General features: G+C 37.7%; 2 protein-coding genes across 11 annotated transcripts in view; one reads left to right on the top strand and one right to left on the bottom strand.

The window, feature by feature from the left end:
- The window catches only part of SWT1 (SWT1 RNA endoribonuclease homolog), a 61,248-nt gene extending 51,660 nt beyond the window's left edge, over positions 1 to 9,588 (bottom strand). For 2 of the 5 annotated variants that reach the window (XM_083359078.1, XM_083359076.1), the window contains exons 1-4: positions 9,250 to 9,588; positions 6,798 to 6,870; positions 2,062 to 2,117; positions 535 to 1,288 (exon numbers count right to left, since the gene is read on the bottom strand). In XM_083359078.1, coding sequence (XP_083215204.1) covers positions 535 to 1,288; positions 2,062 to 2,117; positions 6,798 to 6,854 — 867 coding nt within the window. In that variant the 5' untranslated portion in view covers positions 6,855 to 6,870; positions 9,250 to 9,588. Of the gene's footprint in view, positions 1 to 534; positions 1,289 to 2,061; positions 2,118 to 3,680; positions 3,805 to 6,797; positions 6,871 to 9,249 lie in introns of those variants that run through there. The other 3 variants (XM_083359075.1, XM_083359074.1, XM_083359077.1) reach the window with 3 other exon arrangements.
- Positions 9,589 to 9,743: 155 nt separating this feature from the next.
- Positions 9,744 to 20,766, top strand: part of TRMT1L (tRNA methyltransferase 1L) — a 64,231-nt gene continuing 53,208 nt past the window's right edge. For 3 of the 6 annotated variants that reach the window (XR_014492064.1, XR_014492065.1, XM_083359080.1), the window contains exons 1-4: positions 9,744 to 10,016; positions 15,241 to 15,396; positions 19,099 to 19,209; positions 20,245 to 20,358. Coding sequence is in view for 3 of the 6 variants with exons in the window: in XM_083359080.1 (XP_083215206.1) it covers positions 9,764 to 10,016; positions 15,241 to 15,396; positions 19,099 to 19,209; positions 20,245 to 20,358 (634 nt within the window). In the remaining 3 variants the exon portion in view is untranslated. Of the gene's footprint in view, positions 10,017 to 12,443; positions 12,461 to 15,240; positions 15,397 to 19,098; positions 19,210 to 20,244; positions 20,365 to 20,766 lie in introns of those variants that run through there. The other 3 variants (XM_083359079.1, XM_083359081.1, XM_083359082.1) reach the window with 3 other exon arrangements.

A 20,766-nucleotide genomic window follows, 5' to 3' on the forward strand; every position in this document is an offset into this window, starting at 1 on the left:
GTTAATGTTACAGTTAGAATTTTACTTGGAATCTGAAGCAATTTTGAAAGGAAGAAAAATAATACCAGAGGAACTAGGTAAAATGTATTATAGTTTTAGAAAATGTTTTTGGTTTCATTTCATTTTTAAATGATTGAAGTATTATTAATTTCTTCTCATATTTAACTCATAGTCTGCTTGCATTTCTCCTTCAAAATTTGTCTTTATCAATCACTTTTAAGCACCCCTAGCCCTAACTTAATCTGCTTTCCAATATTTACTACAGTCTAGATCTCTGCTCAGTCTTTCTTATATCTGATCAATCTGAATTTCACTAGTGTTTGGAAGTTAGAATCTTCCTCATTGCTTTATGAAGTGAAAGAATGCACCCCTTTATTGATACACTATCTAAGCAAGAACTCCTTTACTATTTAAGGAATCGTTCCTTATATTCTTACATTATCAACCCATGGAAATTATTTAAAAACCAGTAAGCGATGTCAACAAAAGCAAAACTATCACTTCATATCTCATGATAATTTTTTTTTACTTTACCCAACTTGAATGAAATGTGACAGGTTCAAATTTATTTTGTTGAATCCTTGAATTACAAATATTCCTCTCTGAATCAGTAGGTGTTAGTTCTTCATTTTTATACTTCCAACATTTGGGCAGCTTTGTCAGGTGATATGAGAGTGTGCATTTGACTTCTTTACCATTTTTGCTGGAAAGTTCTAAAGAAAGATGCTTGTCTTTCTCAAGATTGTCGTTTTTGCAAGCCTGTATATGCACTTTAGAATCTGAGAAAGTAAAAGGCAAAGCTGGAACATGCTGGCTTTTAGTGCAGTTCATCTTCTGGGTGAATTCATTCACTCTTAGTGATTTTTTCTTATGAAGGAATGAACATTCTGAAGGTTTCGCAGTTTCCTTGAATTCCTCCATTATGTGTTTTATAATTACTTTTTTAAACTTGGTGCTCTCCATTTTATCTTTTTTTTTATCCTTCTCTCTGATGTTTATGATCCTCAAATTGTGTGACAACTTCTTCCTTTTTTTGTCATCAGGATCACTACCATTCATGCCAGACTGTTCTTTACAAGGGAAGACAACTACAGGCTCCATAATGCTTCTTTTCTCACCAAGTTTAGCTGTGGCTTTAAATTGCATGGTGATCTTTTCACGCTCTTCCAGAGGTATTAAAGCGCTATTACTGTGTTGTGAGTCTTTTGGTATCTTTGTTTCAAGTCCCGTACTAGAATTTTTGAGTTCCAAACTCATTTTTGCTTTCATATATCCAGCACCACTCACTCTGCAAAAATATCATTAAAAATCACTTTAAAGAAAGTTAAGGCTGTGGAAGGTAAACTGTGGATTTTTAAAATTATAATCCAATATTTTATTTAACAGGAAAATGTTAGAGGAAAACCAGAACTTATCAGTAGATTATTGATATATACAGAAAATGTGACAGGTAGCTTGTTATAAAATTATTAGCCTCTTTAAAATGAGATACTTAATCTAATTCTAAAAATTAGTTCTAAATGAGAAGCATCCTCCAGTCATTTTGAACTATATTCCCATATAAGAATTGAAATAGAAAAAAATCCAAAGAATATCATGTTGCTACATTAGGAATGAGAATTCTCATTCGTAAATTACAAATGGCATAAGTATTATCATATAGCTGAGGGTATTTCTGTTAGCCATGGTATCTTCCATAAGTTACTTTCTTTGCTTATGGCAACATGGCAAAACAATTTCAAATATAATGAGGTTACAAATAAAACTAAAAACAGTAGGTAATTTTCCCTGATAACTGAACAATAGTACAAGTAGGCAAAGTAATAAAAGAAAGAATAGAAAAAACTATAAAATTAGTGCATTGGGGATTATTACAAGAGTATCATTTTCTTTATAATTTACCGTAACTGATTAAAGGTCAGGCAACTAAAATGATCCAATCAGATTCCAAATTAATCAACAGATTTCAAACAGTGTTGTTCTCTGCACTATAGCCAATTTAGATTTTTCAACCTTCAAAATATCAATACTTTCATTCTTCCTATCAAAGAAAGATATTACCTTTGGTCCAGCTGTTCTTTTGCATGTCTGTTCCCAATTTCTGCTAATTCTGGTTTCTGAAAGAATAAGAAATATTTATAAGCATGTGTGTTTTCCAGCCTTATATTAAATAGTCTTTCACAATAGGGAGAGAAAAGTTGAATGGAATTTCATTATATTGTATGCATCATTCTTTCCTCAAAGACAGTACAGGATATGATCTCTAAGTCAGATTATTACTACCTTTATAATCTTCTCTTTCACTTTAGTTGTTTTTACCGTATCATATTAACAGTAATATTCATTCATCTCCATGGGCCTGCATAACTTCAAAAAATTTCCATTAAGATTCAACAATAACTACTTCTTGATCACTGTTATTTATACTATTCTAGATATGTCTTGGTAATTTTTCCTTGCACAATCTGCAAGTTAATTCCTGCAGACGTTCAGTGTATGGTAGAAATTAGTACTATTTTATAGCCTACACACTGAGCAAGAGTCTTCTAATCTTGCTGTCCTTGAGTTTCTGCAAAAGCTTAATTAGTATGACTCACTGTCACAATTTAACATTAAATCCTTAAGTTTCCCCAAGTTTGATATTCTTAGATCAAATATTTCATGGTCCTCATATAGTATGTATAAACATACTGCTTCAAGCAGTTAGAACCTTCTGTCTTCTGTGTTTTGTCAAGTGTCAGGGCAGTGATCAGGTGCCCAGGTATTTGGATGGAACTTTTTTTTTTGATCCACAATCAATAAGCACACCAGTGAATAAAAGATTTTAAGCTTTATTATTAATTCAAGCAAACATATTTAAAAGTATAACATAAAAAGCATCCGTACCAAGGAAGATGACTCCCAGATCTGTTACAAGCAGCCAGGAGCTTCTGCTAATGATAGCAGAGATAACTAAGGGGTGGCAAATTTCCACAGTACCCAATGCAAGGATCTGTGCAGAAGCTCTCAATAAACAACAACTATCTCAAGGTTTTTTTTAATCAAACTTGGTCAAGAGACTACAAAACCTGACCTTGACTGGATGGCATCTGAAGCAAGAATCTTTCATAGTGAGAAAATCTTTGAAGTATGTGAAGCTACCGCCCACACACTTCCTCCTTTATTCAGCAACAAGAGTAAAAAAAAACCAAGCATGCCTGCTCAGAATGAACTACAAAATTCTAGACTTTTCTTAATATGAAGGAGAAATCAAAATGTCACTAAATTCCTTGAAATTACAGTGACCTTCTCCATTGTCACTACTAACTGCTGCTTTGTCAATTTTGCATTTGTTATGAACAAAAGCTCATCAGCATTCAATAATAATTTTAAATTCTCCTGACTTTCCACATTTGCTCTATCCTACATGCCTATTTAATCATGAACCCACCATGGGAAATAGAAAAATTATTTGCTTATGCTTAAAAAAACTACCTATTTGACTTTATAAAGCCCCTGTCCTTGGCAAAATCTGAGAACCTAATGATACTTTTCTTGTTCAAGCATACTCAAAAAATAAGATTGTAAATATGCAATCTAAATTCTGTTCTGCATCTGAAAAGCCTGGTTTGGAACCAAAATAAATATTTGAAAATAAAAATATTCTAGGGAAAGGTCCTTTATTCCTCTACAACTGTTACCTAAACACTGGGCCACTTCATGTCTTCTGCAGCTGTCTGGCCTGCAGTTTTGGGTGTATATAAGCTGGCCACTCTTACATGTTCTCCTAATTCTTAGAGAATAAAGCTTTTTGCCCCATCTCTGCTTAGCCTAGGCAAGTTAAACCATTAGGAAGTAACTGATGGAGAGAAAAAGCAAAGAGCATAACACTTCAGGAGGGTTATGTTTAATTCTGTTAGGTAATAAAATGCTACATTGAATTCAGTTATATCCAAGATCCAGAGAACAAAAGCAGACTATCCATATTTTTAATACTGCAAACATGGCATTAAGTCTTCCGGTGGCTGAAAAAGACTTCCGGTGGCTGCGCGGCGCCGGAGACAGCCTTCCCGGGCTGCCCGCGGCTCAGCTGAGTGTTTTTTCGCCCGAAACAGCGCCGATCAGCTGTTCGGCCGAATTTGAAGCCCCCTCCTCGGGAGAAGAGGAGGGGGTGAGGCCCCAGGTAGGGGTCGAGTTCTCTGGGGCCGCCTGAGCTTGGAGCTTGGGCGGCTGAAGGATTGAACTCCCCCGAAGCCTGGGTTGCTCCCAGCTGGCCAGCGTCTCTGCTCCGGATTTCTTGGAGCAGAGCCAGGCGTCTGCGACCACCCCTGCCTGAAGAAAGGACTATGGATTAAAAGGAGCAGGCAGAGCGGTACAAGAGGAAAAGGTGAAGAGGATTATTTTATTTTACTCTCGAACTTGATGGACTTTTTGAACTTTAAGTGAAAGTGCGTCACAATTGAAAGTAAAAGATGGCGGCTAAACCTCCCCCTAAAACTCTTCGGAGTGGTGGATCTTCTCCGGTGCAACAATCATCATTACAGGCGTTGCACCCTCCTGATGTATTGACACCGAAGGACTTACGAGATGCTCTGGATAAACATGCCCAGGTAATTTTGGAATCAATTGGTGATAAATTTGCACAGATGGAGGAGAAATTGGAGAAACTGGAGGAGAGAATGGAAGAGAGGATGGAACAGAAGTTCAGCGTGATGAAGGTAGACATTTTGTCTTCAGTGCATAAAGTGGCGGAATGTGTGGATGATTTGGATGAAAAAGTGGATGATTTGACTCAAAAGAATGCCATATTAGAAGCAAAAGTACGGGAGAATGAAGATTTAAGAGACACAAGAGAGATTATTAAATCTTGAGGGTCATGATTTGTTGTTTGGCTGGCATGCATATTTGTTGTATGACAAGAAGGTAGACAATGTGTTTAGAGTGCATATTTTAAGACAGGCATTGCTGAGAGTTTGGAAGAAGTATAGACATAAGTTAGATTGCAAGATACCACTGTGGGCAATTCCAAAACATGCAATAGAAAATATACATGCTGGTTTCAAACATGATGTGACTACGTACAAGGAGATCCTAAGTTTGGAAAGAAATGTCTGGTGTTTGAAATCATATAGCCTCTTGCGAGAAGAGAAGGTTGTTCAAAACTGGTTTCAATATACTCAGTTACGGGCCAGGTGGAAAGAAGACCAGAAAAATGGTTTTACAATGACTGATGAAAATTTGATAAAGCAAATTAGAAATCAGGGTCCAGCACATATCAAACGGATATATCTTGCATTGATAGAGATTGACTCAGAAACAGAGCTTGTTAAGGATTGTATGATAAAATGGGCCCAAAACATCCAGGAAGTTATCACAATGGACACGTGGGAAAAGATTTGGGTGAGGAACGTAAAATTTACACAAGCTCAAAATCTAAGAGAGAATTTTTACAAAATGTTTTACAGATGGCATTTAGATCCTAAAAAGCTTGCAAGTATGTATCCGAATTATCAGCCTAAATGTTGGAGGTGCGGTGATGAAGATGCAACATATTTTCACATATGGTGGACATGTAAAAAGGTTAAGGCTTTTTGGATAAAAGTCTGGTGGAACATGCAGAAGATTTTTAAACAGAGGATAAAGTTTTGTCCGCAACTTTTTTTGTTGGGAATAATTACAGATGCTACAGTTGTGGACACTAAGCTGATGTTGAATTTAATTACGGCAGCAAGACTTTTGATAGGTCAGTATTGGAAGAAAGAGGAACTGCCGACCATAGAAGAGTGGACTTTAAAGGTTTCAGACCTGGCAGAGATGGCGAAGATTTCGGCCTATTTGAAAGATCACTCGCAAGAACGCTATATTATGGAATGGAGAAAATGGATTGAGTTTATCCAGAACAAGTATAGGGTTAAGAAGTTTTATGTAGCATTTGAATAAGTCTTCTTTCTTTTTTTTTCTTTTTTTCTTTTAGTTTTTTTATATATATTTAATATTACTAAGGCTTGTTTTATCCTATATAAGCTAGAGAGTGATGGATTTTAGAGTTTATAGTTGTTAGTATATGATTGTTTATGATTGCTTTTTATATATATACCTTGTATTTAGCTCTGGGAAGTCGGGGGGGGGGAGGGGGGAGGGGGGAGAGGTGGGGGGGAGAAGGGAGGGGGAGGGGGGTTTTAAAGAAAAATTGTATGTTAAAACTTTTCAATAAAAAAAAGAAAAAAAAGACTGAATATCATCATTAGTCATCAATCATATTCTATTCATGGTGCCATCCTAGTTTTTCCATTCTTTTTATGCAATGAAAAATGTAATCATTATTAGTTATTTATTAAATTTATTTGCTGCCTATCCCGCTGTCACACAACTCTGGATGGCTTACAATCCAATAAAATTATAATATCAAAGACTGCAACACTAAACTGCAACAGTAAACAATAAATACATTAACAAGAAATAGCTAAGATAGCAGGGGATATACAGTAAAGGGGAGGTCAGATATTCTATTAATCCAGTAATTATCTCCAGGATAACACACCCTTATCCTAGCCCCAGGCCAACTGGCAGAGCCAGGTTTTAAGATCTTTACAAAAGGTCAAGATGGTGGGAGCAGATCTGACTTTGAGGGGAATGATGTTCCAGATGGCAGCTTCCATTGCAGAAAAGGTTCTTTTCCTGGACCCCCAAGAGCCAAATTCCTTGGTTGACAGGATCCACAGCATGCCGCTTTTGCTGGCACAAGAGGGGTGGGCCAATCTCACTGGGAATGGGACAGTTCCTCAGCTAATATAAAGGTAATAACTAGATTTTCTTACCTTTTTATCTGGGATGTCATCTTTTTGACTGGATTTTTTTGTGTGTTTTTTTGACATGCTTAGGTCTGAAAGTCTGAAAAAAAGTACTACAGTCTTAATTACAAGTATGTTTAGATATTTTTCCAAGGAGTTATGTAAAGTACAAAAGCTCCGAATAGGTTGGCTATTCCTAATTTAAGCAGTGAATACTGTAGCGGAATATCTCTGACTTTTTTCTTAGGTTTAATTCAAAATTTAATATAATACAAATGAATCAATGATAAATTAGAAGGAGAGGAGGAGAGAGAAAACAATGATATAATCTTTTGTATGCTCATGTGTTAGTTACATGATATATATTATTACTTAGTAAATAGAGTACAGTCAATGTTAGATTTATCAGGAATCGTTTCAAATGACAACATATTTGTTAAACTTTAGTGGCTAAATAATGGATCAGAATTTGCTCCTATAATGCTTTTCTTAAAGTGTGCTTAGTTTGTATAAAAAAGATAGTGCTGCCTGTTTCCCTTAAATCTTCCGTTCTTTAAACATTTTGTTTATGTATTTCTACAGTTTCATGACTTCAGGTGTTACAAGAATGCTGACTTACTTTTTTACCTTCACAAATGTGAAGGTAAAAAAGTAAGTCAGCATTCTTGTAACACCTGAAGTCATGAAACTGTAGAAATTATGAATCTAGATGAACTTATTTTTGGGTGATGGACATATAGGCTACGTCCACACCATTAAAAGAAAAGTTTATAGTGCATGAAAGATTTTATGGTTTTGAACAAAGACTGAATTTGAAACAAAATTATGCACATTACTAAATTATGTATTGTTACTAAAATGTATAAACTTTTATTGACATATGAGACAAGAAGAGCTAGTGAAAAAATGTATGATAAACTGGGCTAAAAAATTTGCCTATAATATACAAATAAACCAGTGGAAAACTATATGGTCAAAGGGACCAAAATTTACCTTGTCTTCCAGACTTAAGAGAATTTTTATAAAATGATGTGTCACTGGTATTTGTCACTAGAGAACTTGACTAGAATGTATTTCAAATTTTTGCTGAAAATGTATGAACAACATGAAGGGACATTTTATCATGTTTGGTGGACATGTAAAAAACCCAAAACATTTCGATGCAAATATATGCTTTAATTCAGAAGATTTTAAAGGTTAAAGTATAGTTGGAACTCAACTTTTTTTGGGGAATTAATGAACAAATAGAAAAACGACACAAGACTTTGTTTTTATATATGAGAACTGCAGCAACACTATTATACGCTCCAAAGTGAAAAAAGGCTTGATACTAGCTATAGTTATTGTCAACTGGAAATCCCTTACACTTTTTGAATGAAACAGCAAAAAAAATATAGTTATAATTTGTGGGTTTGATGATTAGAAAAAATGTATAATGGAAAAAAGTGAAGGTTTTTGTAATCATAGAGCAAGATAATTTTGTGATTGTACTTATATTTGCTGCAAAGAAAATCAAACACTTCTATTTTTTCTCTTTTTGGATCTTTTTAACTTTTGCTTTTCTTCCTCTTTTTCTTTCTTTCTTACACACTTTATTGGTGTTAGTTTTTAAACTTTTTGTAAAACATTAATAAAAAATTGTACAAAAACAGAGCAAGTAAACATTAAAAGATAGTGTTACATGAGAAAATTAAACAATAGAAAACACTGATTCTAGATAACATTCCACAAGTGGCAAATGTATGGGTTACATTACTCCCTTTCCCAATTGAGTTTATATCTTATTTAAAACTTGCAAGTGTATTCAGCCATTTTCAGAATAAAATGCTGGTTACTTCATGAGTAGATTAGATTTTGTACAGTTAAAGAAATGGGTTTGGCTAAAAAGAAAACATGGTTTACTGAACTTCAAAATGAGACAGGGATGCCATTCTAAAATGCTAATACCACCTTTATGAAAAGGCTAATAATGAAACATTACCACGTTGCAATTTGAAAGGAAACCAACATATATGTCTTTTTAAAAACTGTTTTAGTCATGACTAAAGTTCCCACCGTTATGTTTCTATGTGTGATATTAAAGTTATACTAAGGGGGAGGAATGGACTGTGGAAGTTTGCTCTTTTTTAAAAAAGCAGCAATTAAAAATAAAAGAGCAAAAATCCGTAGTCTTTGTTGAAATGGGGTAAGAAGCACTGTAAGGTGGTCAATAAAAGATGATAGCAACTAGAATCACAATCAGCCAAACTGGTTACCAAAGCCCAGGGGAAGGGTTGGTTTTCAGTTTCTAAGTTCCATTGTATTCCTATTTTAAAATACTTTTCTCCTCTCCTGTGCTTTTTAACTTAACTAAGACAGACTGTGTAAATAAATGAGCACAATTCCGTTGTTCAACCAGTCTCGCTTTCACCGGAATTCGTTAAAGAAACCGTAAAGCTGGATTCAAACACCATGTCAAACCTAACTGAAGCTAACCTACCTTGTAGCTTTTGCGGAAGCAGGGACGACTTACACAGGCACACCCGGATCAAGATTCCCAGGAGCTCGACAATCTTTCCAGAGGGATCATTTTGAGTTCCTTAAAATCTTTGCTCCCTGCCCACGTTTTATGACTCTTTCTCGGAAACTAAAAGACACCTTCGGGCCAAAACGTATTGGCCATTCGTCGAGGCATGTTTTCCTCTGACGTCTCAGGCGCCCAGTTTCTCCGCCCTCTTGCAATAAAAGAGGCCCCTCCGGGAGCCAATCGGCTTCTCTTTGACGTTCTACTATAACCGGCCAAATTGAGGTGTCCCACGACATATACCCTTTTAGAGCATAAACACCACCCCTGTCGAGTTGCACGCTGGGTACTGTAGTTCATCAACTGCCCGCGGGCTGTCACCTGACAAAAAGGCAACACGTCGTATTCAGTGTGGCGGCATTTTGGGAATTGTAGTTCACGAGCTGCGTTGGATTTTGGGTAATGTAGGCCTCTGGTGGGGGAGTTCAAAATGTCACGGGGGCGTAGCCTCGTTCTTGCCGTCCCGAAGTGCAGCAGCGGTTTGGCCAGCAAGGGAGCCTTCTTGAGCAGCCTGAGGAGGAGGGCAAAGAAATCCTCGCCTCTTCAACTTCGCTTTGTGGGAACAATGGCGGCTGAGGAGGCCCCGCTGCCGTTGTTACAACTACCGCCGTCGCCCCCCAACGAAGAGAGACTTAGGGAAAGCAGAGAGGATGAAGACGACAAGGAGGCCGCGGAAGAGCTAAGTGAGTAAAGGGAGGGGACAGAGTGAGGATTTTGCCCTGTGGAGAAGGAGGGAAAGATTGCATTTGCCGCCGGCCTTGCTTCTCGTTACCCACCCCGTTTGAGAGAAACCTTTTTTAGACGGTTAGAAGGCGCGTTCATATGTTAGGCACGTCGGTCAGAGGTTTCCTGACATCGAGGAGACGCCTTTCTTTCTTGGACGACCTGGAAGGGGCATCAGCGTGAACTGCTTTGGGGTGGGAAAACGATGCCACGGTTTGTAGGGATGCAAATATTAAGCCTCCTTTAAGGGGAGGGAGAAATACTGCGGGTCCTCAGCCAGTTCCTCCTAGACTGAGGACTAGCTGTTGCAAAAAACACATTAGCATGAAGAGAGCATGTTTCTGGCGGAAAAATTCTTTCTCTTTAGGTTGGAAGAAAGTGTTTGTCAGGAGACTCTTCTTATTGCCAGATCTCCCCCCCCCCCCCGTTACAGTAAAGCAGTGGCTCTCAACCTTTTCCTCATCATGGACCCCATTTAAATACCTTTTGTGACCATGGCCACAAATCCCCAAGACTTAACTCAAGGTTTAAATATTTCTTCAAGTCTTCACGGACCCCATGTGACAACATCACAGCCCCCCCAGGGGTTCGTGGACCACTGCATTAAAGGATGGAATAGGTAAATTGCAACTCATGGTAGAATTGTATGGTGTATTTCTTCATGCATGATTCTCTGTCAAAAAGAGAATCCAGATAGTACCAAATACTATTTATCAGATCCAAGGGCCATCTGGCCTCATTAGCAGTGAATGCCCCCTAGGCAAAGCCCAGAAAACATCAGCTGCCTGCACTTCCATTCCTCAATTGCAGTCATTAAGTCTAGGAGCATCATTGGTCTGTCTGATGCTTTGTTTCTGGAGAGCTTTGGTGTTAATGATTCTATTGTTTAAACAGATCCTGCCCCTAAGCAAACAAATCCTGTATTAGTAAATTTTTTGGGAAGCTTAGTACTTCATTGTTCAAGCAGTGCCAGATTGAAATCTCCTTATTCAATGTTAGCTGTTTTTCAGTCACTTGTCAATTAACTCAGGAGAGATATGCAGCACATGGAGGCTAAATATAGATCCATGGAAACAAAGCTTTGTTTTAAGCCTTATCTATTCCTCCTCTTTTCACTATATTTCTGAAGTTGAGTATTTGTCTGAATCTGTTTGTTGAAATGTCTGCAAGCAAAAAACCAAGCTCAGAGCATCAAGGATTCCACATTTCATATACTGTAGTCAGAAGGGGGAAATCATAAAGCTAAATTCCAACTTGCCATAGCCCAAGGAAATAGAAGACTTCATTATCCAAGCAAAAACTTTTCTAAAGAATTGCTTGTTTTTTTCTGTTAATATATAGTGATATGTTCATTGAATTCTTTTATCTTTTAGATTTTCTTTATTTCTTTCGACTAGGTAAGTGGCAAGATATTATAGTTCACACTATTCCATTAGTGTGCAACTGCCTGTAGTTCATAAAATCAATTCTGGCCTATATTTACACACTTTCTAAATTTATCTTATCTAAATTTATCTTATCTAGACAAGCATATCTGATTATTTTAACTTTTTTCTTTTCCTTTGCAAGCAAAGGTATGGACAAATCATATATTGAATAAATGTATTAATACAGATAGTCCTTGACTTATGGCTCACAATTTAACCCAAAATTTCCATTGTTTTGCAAGACAGTTTTTAAGTAAATCACTGCAGTCAATTTAGCAACATGGTTGTAAAGTGAATCTGGCATCCGCAAGGTCGCAAAAGGTGAGCAGATGACATCACTCCAGGACACTGCAACTGTCATAAATGTGAGCCAGTTGCTGAGTGTCCATATTTAATCGTGACTATGAGGATTCTGTAACCCGTGTGTGAAAAATGGTCATGTCATTTTTTTCAGTACAGTTGTAACTTCAGTCACTAAATGAATGGCTGTAAGTCGAGGACTACCTGTATAGCCCTATAACATAGCTTCATAACATATATCTATGTCCATTTTGTTGTATTTGCTTATTACAATCATTAGGATTTGCTTTCTGGCAAAAACCCTGAGGTTTTTAATCTGATTATTTTATGACTGCTTGAGTGCCTTTTGGGAAGAATGAGAAATATAGTTAATTATACCTATCTGAAAATTTTAAGAAGCCTACATTCCCTTTTTCCATCACCAGCTTAGGATACTGAAAGGCATACAAAAGGCAAATTATTTCAGGGACCTAATATCTGAGAGCTTCCAGAATTTCCAGTTGTTAACCTGGCAATATTAGATATACTAATAAAGCAAATGGATGACATATTTTATTTCATTCTCTTCTTCAAGCTGCCATGAACACCTTCTGTAAAACCCAACAGAAGGCTAAACAGGCTAAAAGAAGGCTAAACAAATATTCTTGAGCTTGAAATTAGATCAAGAGGGGACTCTGGTAATCTTTTATACTTTGAATTAGCTTGGGAAAATGGTGGCTGCTGGCAAATGTAGTTTAGGGACACCTTGAGGGCCGCAGGTTTTCTAGCTCTGATACAGATGGAATTAAGGATTCAGAGAATAATCTATTTTAAAGTATGTTGTGTGCCAGTTAATAAAGAATGTATAATATATAATCTTGCCCATTCTTTTATTCGAGACATTGCCTTACAATGTTATAAACGTTTTTAAAAAATCAGAATTCCCCACAAATCCTGCACTAGTCAGTTTTTTAGCCAGAACTGTAAGTGGCAACAAGCCATGAGCAGGATAAAAGTGAAATAGATTTCATTACTGCTTTAAGGTTTTTTGAGAGAAATAAAACATATATGTAAAAATGATTGTATATTCCCATTTTAGCAGAATTGGCAAGCATACTTTTGCTGAACTGAAACTTGTGAATGGGCACAATGCACGAAAAGACTATGCTTCAAATAGAAGAGAATATATATAGCTCAGGGTTGAACTATGGAGAATTTGGTGTGCTCTGAGTTTGGTTGTTTCCTTGCAGTCATTTTTTTTACCCAACTACATGATGTCATCAGTAAGTGTGGGATCTGCTACCTGATTTTACAGATAATCCTCAATCTATGACTCCTCGGTGATATTTCAAAATTAAAACAGTGCTGAAAATATGGCTTATGAATGGTCCTCAAAGATACCATCATTTCAGCACTCCTGCCGTCAAATGAAAAAAAAAGGCCTTTTCCTCACAACTATATAGGCGCTTCAACTCCCCCACTCATCTAATCCTCCATCTGTGCCCTTTTTGGTGACACTACAACCCACCACATATCCCTGCAGCCTCTCTGCTACTATTTCAACAATCCACAGTTGATCTTGCTGTCTTCTTCCTGCTGATAGCTCAGAATCCAGGCTCTGGGCAAGGATGCAGCCCTGGGATGTGTACAGAGAAGGTGGCAGAGTGGTAGAGGCTTGTCTGCCAAAGGGAGCTTGCTAGACCCAGCTGGGGAGGTGGCATTAGGACAGTGAGGTGCAGCACTCTTTGTTGCCAAGTGAAGGATACCACAAGGATTATTCTGCCCTGAGATACATAATTTGCTATAGAAACATTTATAAGCAGTAGTTTAACTGACATGCAACACTAAATCAGAATTTTTTATTGTGCTTTTTTAAGTAAGCCTGGTTGCTGATAAAGATAACCTATAATTTACAAGAGGTGGGGCTCTACTTTTCCAGATTGACTGGCTTCAAAAACAGGTTGGACCAATTAATGGAAATCATGGGGTTCAGTGGCTATTAGTCTTGATGGCAATGTGATTGCCTCTGAGGGCCATTTGATGGGAGACTAGTAGACTACCCTGTGAAGTTAGTTCACCACTATGAGGATTGTTGGACTAGTTGGGTCAGGGGTCTGATCCAGCAGGGCACTACTTAATGTTCGTATGGATTTGTATCTTGCTTTTAACCAGAACAAATCAAGCTATTTATAATTTAGTATTGGGTGTGAATTGTTTAATTGCTAAGTCATGTCTGACTCTTCCCAACCCCATGGACCATAGCATCCCAGCCCCCCCCTTGTCCTCCATTGTCTCCCAGAGATTGCCCAAATTCATACCCATTATGTCGATGACATTATCTAACCATCTCATCCTCTGCTGCTTCCTTCTCCTTTGAGGTGTGGATCAGAACATTGTAAATGTATACCTTGCATTCATTTTGTTAATTTATTAAAAATAGGTAAAAAGATAGAAAGTCTTAAATAGACATTTTGTGTTTGTTACAATTTAAAACCTGAGAAGAAACACCACTTACCGCCTTTTTGTACTACTTTTGTGAACGTAAATACCCTCTTTTTGCTAAACTGAGAAGTCCCATCTCAACCAGAATTTACAAGTTAGCTTGATCTTGCACTGATACTAGGTTTGAAATCAAGAGTCCAAATGGAAATACATAATTAGATGTTGGGCAGCATGGTGGCTCAACAGTTAAGACACTGGGCTTGTTGGCTGGAAATCTGACAGCCCAGGTCCAAGACCTGAGCACCACATGACGGGATGAGCTCCCCTTCTCAACCCAGCTCCTGCCAGCCTAACAGTTCGAAAGCATGCAATTGTAAGTAGATAAATAAATAGGTGCCACTTTGGTGGAACGTAACAGTGCTCCATGACTTCGTACTGGTCACATGACTGTGGAAATGCCTTCAGACAATGCTGGCTCGAAACAGAAATGAGCGCTGCCTCCTATAGTCAGCAACGACTAGTGGAGTAAAATCCGAAGGGACTCCTTTACCTTTTTTTTTGTTAACAGACCTGGCATTTTTTGGCCCACAGGCTACATTCAGCCCTTTGAGCATCACTATCTCACCTGCAATAGGAGAGATAATGGTGGCGGAGGAGCTGCAGCGGTCCTCCACAACAGTCCCAGTTTCTCATGCGGCTCCTTGGAAAAATTAATTGCTTACTCTGGTTCCCTTAGATCTTCAGTATTGCATAAGTATTATTTTTAGTAAATATGGCACTAGACATGCTACTTTCCTTTTCAAATTGTTAGATGCAAGCTCAAATATTGTTTGGGGGGAAAAAAATCTAAATTCTGTGGGACTTCTTTGTGATGCCATGTTGAAATCCTGTTGATTGTAATGGGCCTAATTTATCTTTTATCTCATACTTTTTTGCACTGCAAATATATTAATTAGAATGCTATAATAGATTTAAAGAGAAACTATTAAAAGTTAATGTATTGTTTTGCCTTACAATCTTGTTTGTTTTTCTGTAGATGGGATGGATGTCCCCAAAGAACCTGATAGCAGAAATACAGAAGATACAGAAATCATTAATGAAGATATAAATACCAAAATAAAAAAATCAGAGCAAAATTCCATTGAAGATCTTAACAGTAATCGACTAGATGCATCATCTAAAACTCCACAAGGTTTGAAAGGATAATATGAAAACCTTTGCTTTATTTGGGGTGATTTACAGGAAATATTCTGCCCATCTATCTTTTAAAAATTAGTAGAGACATATAGTTAAAGAGTATAAGTTGAGGTACATCCTCTAATTTGTTATGCTGAAAGATATTACAGCTTCAAGGAAAGATGTGAATTCTTGGTATGTTCATATTTATTTTCCCAATATTTATAAATCAAGCCTCACTTATCACTGCTCATCACTTTTGAAGTAGTGTTATACCGTTGTAACAAACAATGTTAGCCAGGAATGTATTACCTACACTTATTGGTTCCTAAACTCAGTTTATGTTTATTAAAATATATGTGCACTTCCCTAGAGCCACTGGCAAAATTCAGCAGCATAGAATTATTCTATGCATCATAAAATTACCCCAAATTTCTAGAGAGGAATCTGGGCCACCAGGCAGTCAATGAAACTTGATATGTAATCCCAATACAGTTAGTTATAAGGAAACCCATTGAATACACTGGGATTTTGCTCAATTAAATATATTTTTGTTGTTAGCTGCAGTCATGCCCGACTCATCGCAACCCTATGGACAACGTTCCTCCAGGCCTTCCTGTCCTCTACCATCTTCTGGAGTCCATTTAAGCTCACGCCTACTGCTTCAGTGACTCTATCCAGCCACCTCATTCTCTGTCGTCCCCTTCTTCTCTTGCCCTCAATCTTTCCCAGCATTAGGGTCTTCTCCAGTGAGTCCTTCCTTCTCATTAGGTGGCCAAAGTATTTGAGTTTTAGCTTCAGGATCTGGCCTTCTAAAGAGCAGTCAGGGTTGATCTCCTCTAGGACTGACCGGTTTGATTGCCTTGCAGTCCAAAGGACTCGCAGGAGTCTTCTCCAGCACCATAGTTCAAAGGCCTCAATTCTTTGGCACTCAGGTTTTTTTATGGTCCAGCTTTTACTGCCATACATTGCAACTGGGAAGACCATAGCCTTGACTATACACACTTTTGTTAACAGGGTGATGTCTCTGATTTTTAGTGTGCTATCTAGATTTGTCATTGCTTTCCTCCCCAGGAGCAAGCGTCTTTTAATTTCTTGGCTACAGTCCCCATCTGCAGTGATCTTGTAGCCCAGGAAAATAAAATCTGTCACTACCTCCATTTCTTCCCCATCTATTTGCCAGGAATTGAGAGGGCCGAATGCCATGATCTTGGTTTTCTTAATGTTAAGTTTCAACCCAACTTTTGCACTCTCCTTCTTCACCCGCAACAAGAGGCTCTTTAGTTCTTCTTCACTTTCTGCCATTAGAGTGGTATCATCTGCATATCTTAGGTTGTTTATATTTCTTCCGGCAATCTTAATTCCAACTTTTGATTCCTCTAACCCTGCCTTTCTCATGATGTGCTCTGCATATAAGTTAAATAGGCAGGGCAACAGTATACAGCCTTGCCGGACTCCTTTCCCAATTTTGAACCAATCAGTGGTTCCGTGTCCCATTCTCACTGTTGCTTCTTGGTCCACATATAGGTTTCTCAAGGGACAAATAAGATGGTCTGGTACGCCCATCTCTTTAAGAACTTGCCACAGTTTGTTATGATCCACACAATCAAAGGCTTTAGCATAGTCAATGAAGCAAAAGTAGATGTTTTTCTGGAACTCCCTAGCTTTCTCCATGATCCAACGTATGTTGGCAATTTGATCTCTAGTTCCTCTGCCTCTTCAAAATCCTGCCTGTACTTCTGGTAGTTCTCGATCCACATACTGCTGGAGTCTAGCTTGTAGGATTTTAAGCATAACTTTGCTAGCATGAGAAATGAGTGCAATAGTGCGGTAGTTTGAACATTCTTTGGCACTGCCTTTCTTTGGAATTGGAATGTAAACTGGGATATGATTTAATTCATACCTGAGTGGCCTAGTGCTTTTTCCTACTTTCTTCAGTTTAAGCCTAAAGTTTGCAATGAGAAGCTCATGGTCTGAGCCACAGTCAGCTCCTGGTCTTGTTTTTACTGACTATATAGAGCTCCTCCATCTTTGGCTGCAGAGCACATAGTCAATCTGATTTCTGTGTTGACTGGTGATGTCCATGTGTAGAGCCGTCTCTTGGGTTGTTGGAAAAGAGTGTTTGCTATGACCATCGTATTCTCTTGACAAAATTCTATCAGCCTGTGCCCTGCTTCATTTTGTACTCCAAGGCCAAACTTGCCTGTTATTCTGGTTATCTTTTGGCTTCCTACTTTAGCATTCCAATCCCCCATGATGATAAGGACATCATTTTTTGGTGTTAGTTCTATAAGGTGCTGTAGGGCTTCATAGAACTGGTCAATTTCATCCTCTTCAGCACTGGTGGTTGGGGCATAGACCTGGACTACTGTGATATTGAATGGTTTGCCTTGGATTCGAACTGAGATCATTCTGTCATTTTGAGGATTGTATCCCAGTATTGCTTTTCCTACTCTTTTATTGACTATGAAGGGTACTCCATTTCTTCTGAGGGATTCTTGCCTGCAGTAGTATACCTGATGGTCATCTGAATTAAATTCACCCACTCCTGTCCATTTTAGTTCGCTGATACCTAAGATGTCAATGTTCAGTCTTGTCATCTCTTGTTTGACCACGTCCAGCTTTCCTTGATTCATGGATCTTACATTCCAGGTTCCTATGGAGAAAAAATCTTTACAGCATCGGACTTTCCTTTCACCACCAGACACATCCACAGCTGAACGTCCTTTCGGCTTTGGCCCAGTCGCTTCATTCTTTCTGGTGCTACTAGTACTAGCCCTCTGCTCTTCCCCAGTAGCATATTGGACGCCTTCCGACCTGAGGGGCTCATCTTCCAGCGTCATATCGTTTTGCCTTTTGGTACTGTCCATAGGGTTTTCATGGCAAAGATACTGGAGTGGGTTGCCATTTCCTTCTCCAGTGGATCACATTTTGTCAGAACTCTCTGCTATGACCTTTCCGTCTTGGGTGGCCCTGCACGGCATAGCTCATAGCTTCATTGAATTATGCAAGCCCCTTCGCCACGACAAGGCAGTAATCCATGAAGGGGCAATTAAATATATACACTTAAGTAAATATTCAACACCAGCTATTCCAAATTATGCCCAGAGATACATAAAAGCAAAATACACTATTTATTCTTTATCACTGAGCCAAAAAGTTAACCTTTTTAAAGATAGAAATCAGAGTTTAAACCTAATTCCATGGAGGAAATTCTTTGCTTTCAGTGCAACCTATGAACATGTATGAATTTACAAATGGCATGAACATTTTTTGATATTACAGATGGTCCTCATTTAACAACCACTCATTGAATGACCATTCAAACTTGCAAGCCAAACACACTCAGTTGGTCAGATAATCCTCAAATATAGCTGATGAGATCCACAGATATTCCAGTTACAAGCCTATGTACTATTTTAACATAAATATGTTGTCAATGTATGAGCTGTTGTGGAAATTTAGTATGAGGTTCGTAATGAATTTTTAGTCTTTTGGATTTGTACTATTACATAGCTATGATAACATAATAGGCAAGATGACTAGATATGTGTGGGCCATTGTAAAAACAGGATTGCTTGAGAGATACAGTGCACAAAGACTCCAAACTTAAAGGTTTTGAAAGATTGAAATTAAGTGGTATTTATGTATAGTGCGCACACACACGCACACACACACACAGCCTTTGCTGAAAAGTAATTTGAATTGTTTATTTTAGAGAAACATATTTCAATTCAGAGGACCCTTGATGATTTAGAAAAACTGGCTGATTTGCAGGAAGGCTGCCTAATTTCCTTTGATTCCAAGAATGAAGACCAACAACTGGCAGGTATTTAAATTATTTCCGGAAGAAACAACAAATGGTTGAAATGAAATACTTGCGGCATTCAGTTCTTGGACAAGTACTTTGCTTGGTAACTACAGAAAACTGAGATAATCTGAGGAAACTATATTACTGATCTTAAAATAGAACCAAATAAGGAGTCATGCATCCCTGATGGTTATCTAGGCCAGGGGTCCCCAACCCCTGGTCCATGGACTGGTACTGGGCCGTGGCATGCCAGCAACTGGTCCGCACAAACAAGCAAAGCCCCATCCACGAGATGCAGGCAGTACACAAACCCACACACCCTCCTGTCCGCAGATAAACCTTTCTCCACGGAACGGGTCCCTAGTGCCCAAAAGGTTGGGGACCTCTGATCTAGGCAATATTTATTTTTATTTATTTTAATTCCATTTATATCCCGCCCTTCTCCGAAGACTCAGGGCGGCTTACAAGCTTAGCAGTAAAGAATTACCAAAATTAATAGTAAATAAAAGATTTTAAAGGAAAAAGAACAGAATTATCATTTCACTTATTTGGGTTATACTTGTAGTTCTATCCTTGTCAGATCCAAGTAAGAAGATGCAGTAGAATTCATTTCACAGAGGCTTGGGAGCAAATTCATCAGTAATAGATGGAAAGGAACAAAGAAAAGTGTGTGTTGAGTAAGCAATGATGTGCTACTTATTTTTATAGTAAACTTAGATTATTCTCTTAGTTGTATGAAAAAAATAAAAGATTTCTACTACTGTCTTGGATCACAGATATTTCAACACTAATTCAACTAAACCTTAAACCATGGCTTTTAAAGCAAATAAGTTTCTTAGATATTTGAGCTGTTAATTATGTGATTGTAAGTGGTTTTGTTGAGATGGAAATACTACTTCTGTACATAATGATTTGATTGCAAATTGTTGAGATGCAAATAGTACATCTGTACATTGACAAAAAAACCTTAAGCAATTGTTTTCCTTATTTCAAAACTGAAAGATTGGGTTTTTGTATATTTTTCTCTTATTTTGGTTTAATTTAAATTATCAGCTGACAAGAGGTCCTGCCCATTATGTCCTGAAGAGAGGTTCAAAGCTTGCAGTAGTCACAAGCTCCGTCGCCACCTTCAGAATCTTCATTGGAAAGTGTCTGTTGAATTTGAAGGTAAATGTATCTAAAACACCATTATGAATACTAATACAGTTAGATGACAACTGTTAGTTTTTTTCTGTAATTAATGCTGTAACTCAAACATGATCACAGGGGCATTCTTTAATTTATAATGGTCAGAGTTCAAGAGAAGAAAAAAGCTGACTTTTGCCTCAAGGTTTAGGACAATAAAGTTGGAGACAAGGAGATAGTAAGATGAATAGATATAGAAGATTGATTTTGAGAATAGTTGAATTGCCTTGATTTTTTTCTTGTACTGTTTTGTGTGTTTGTGTGTGTGTGTGTGTGTGTGTGTGTGTTTATTGTTATCTTCTCAGAGTTGTGTGCCAAAAGGTAGATGGCATACAACTCTTTTAAATAAATATAATCCACAAAAAAGCTCAAGAAAAATAAATACTTCTG

This window comes from Vipera ursinii, assembly GCF_947247035.1.
Source record: "Vipera ursinii genome assembly, chromosome: 3".
Lineage (NCBI taxonomy): Eukaryota > Metazoa > Chordata > Lepidosauria > Squamata > Viperidae > Vipera > Vipera ursinii.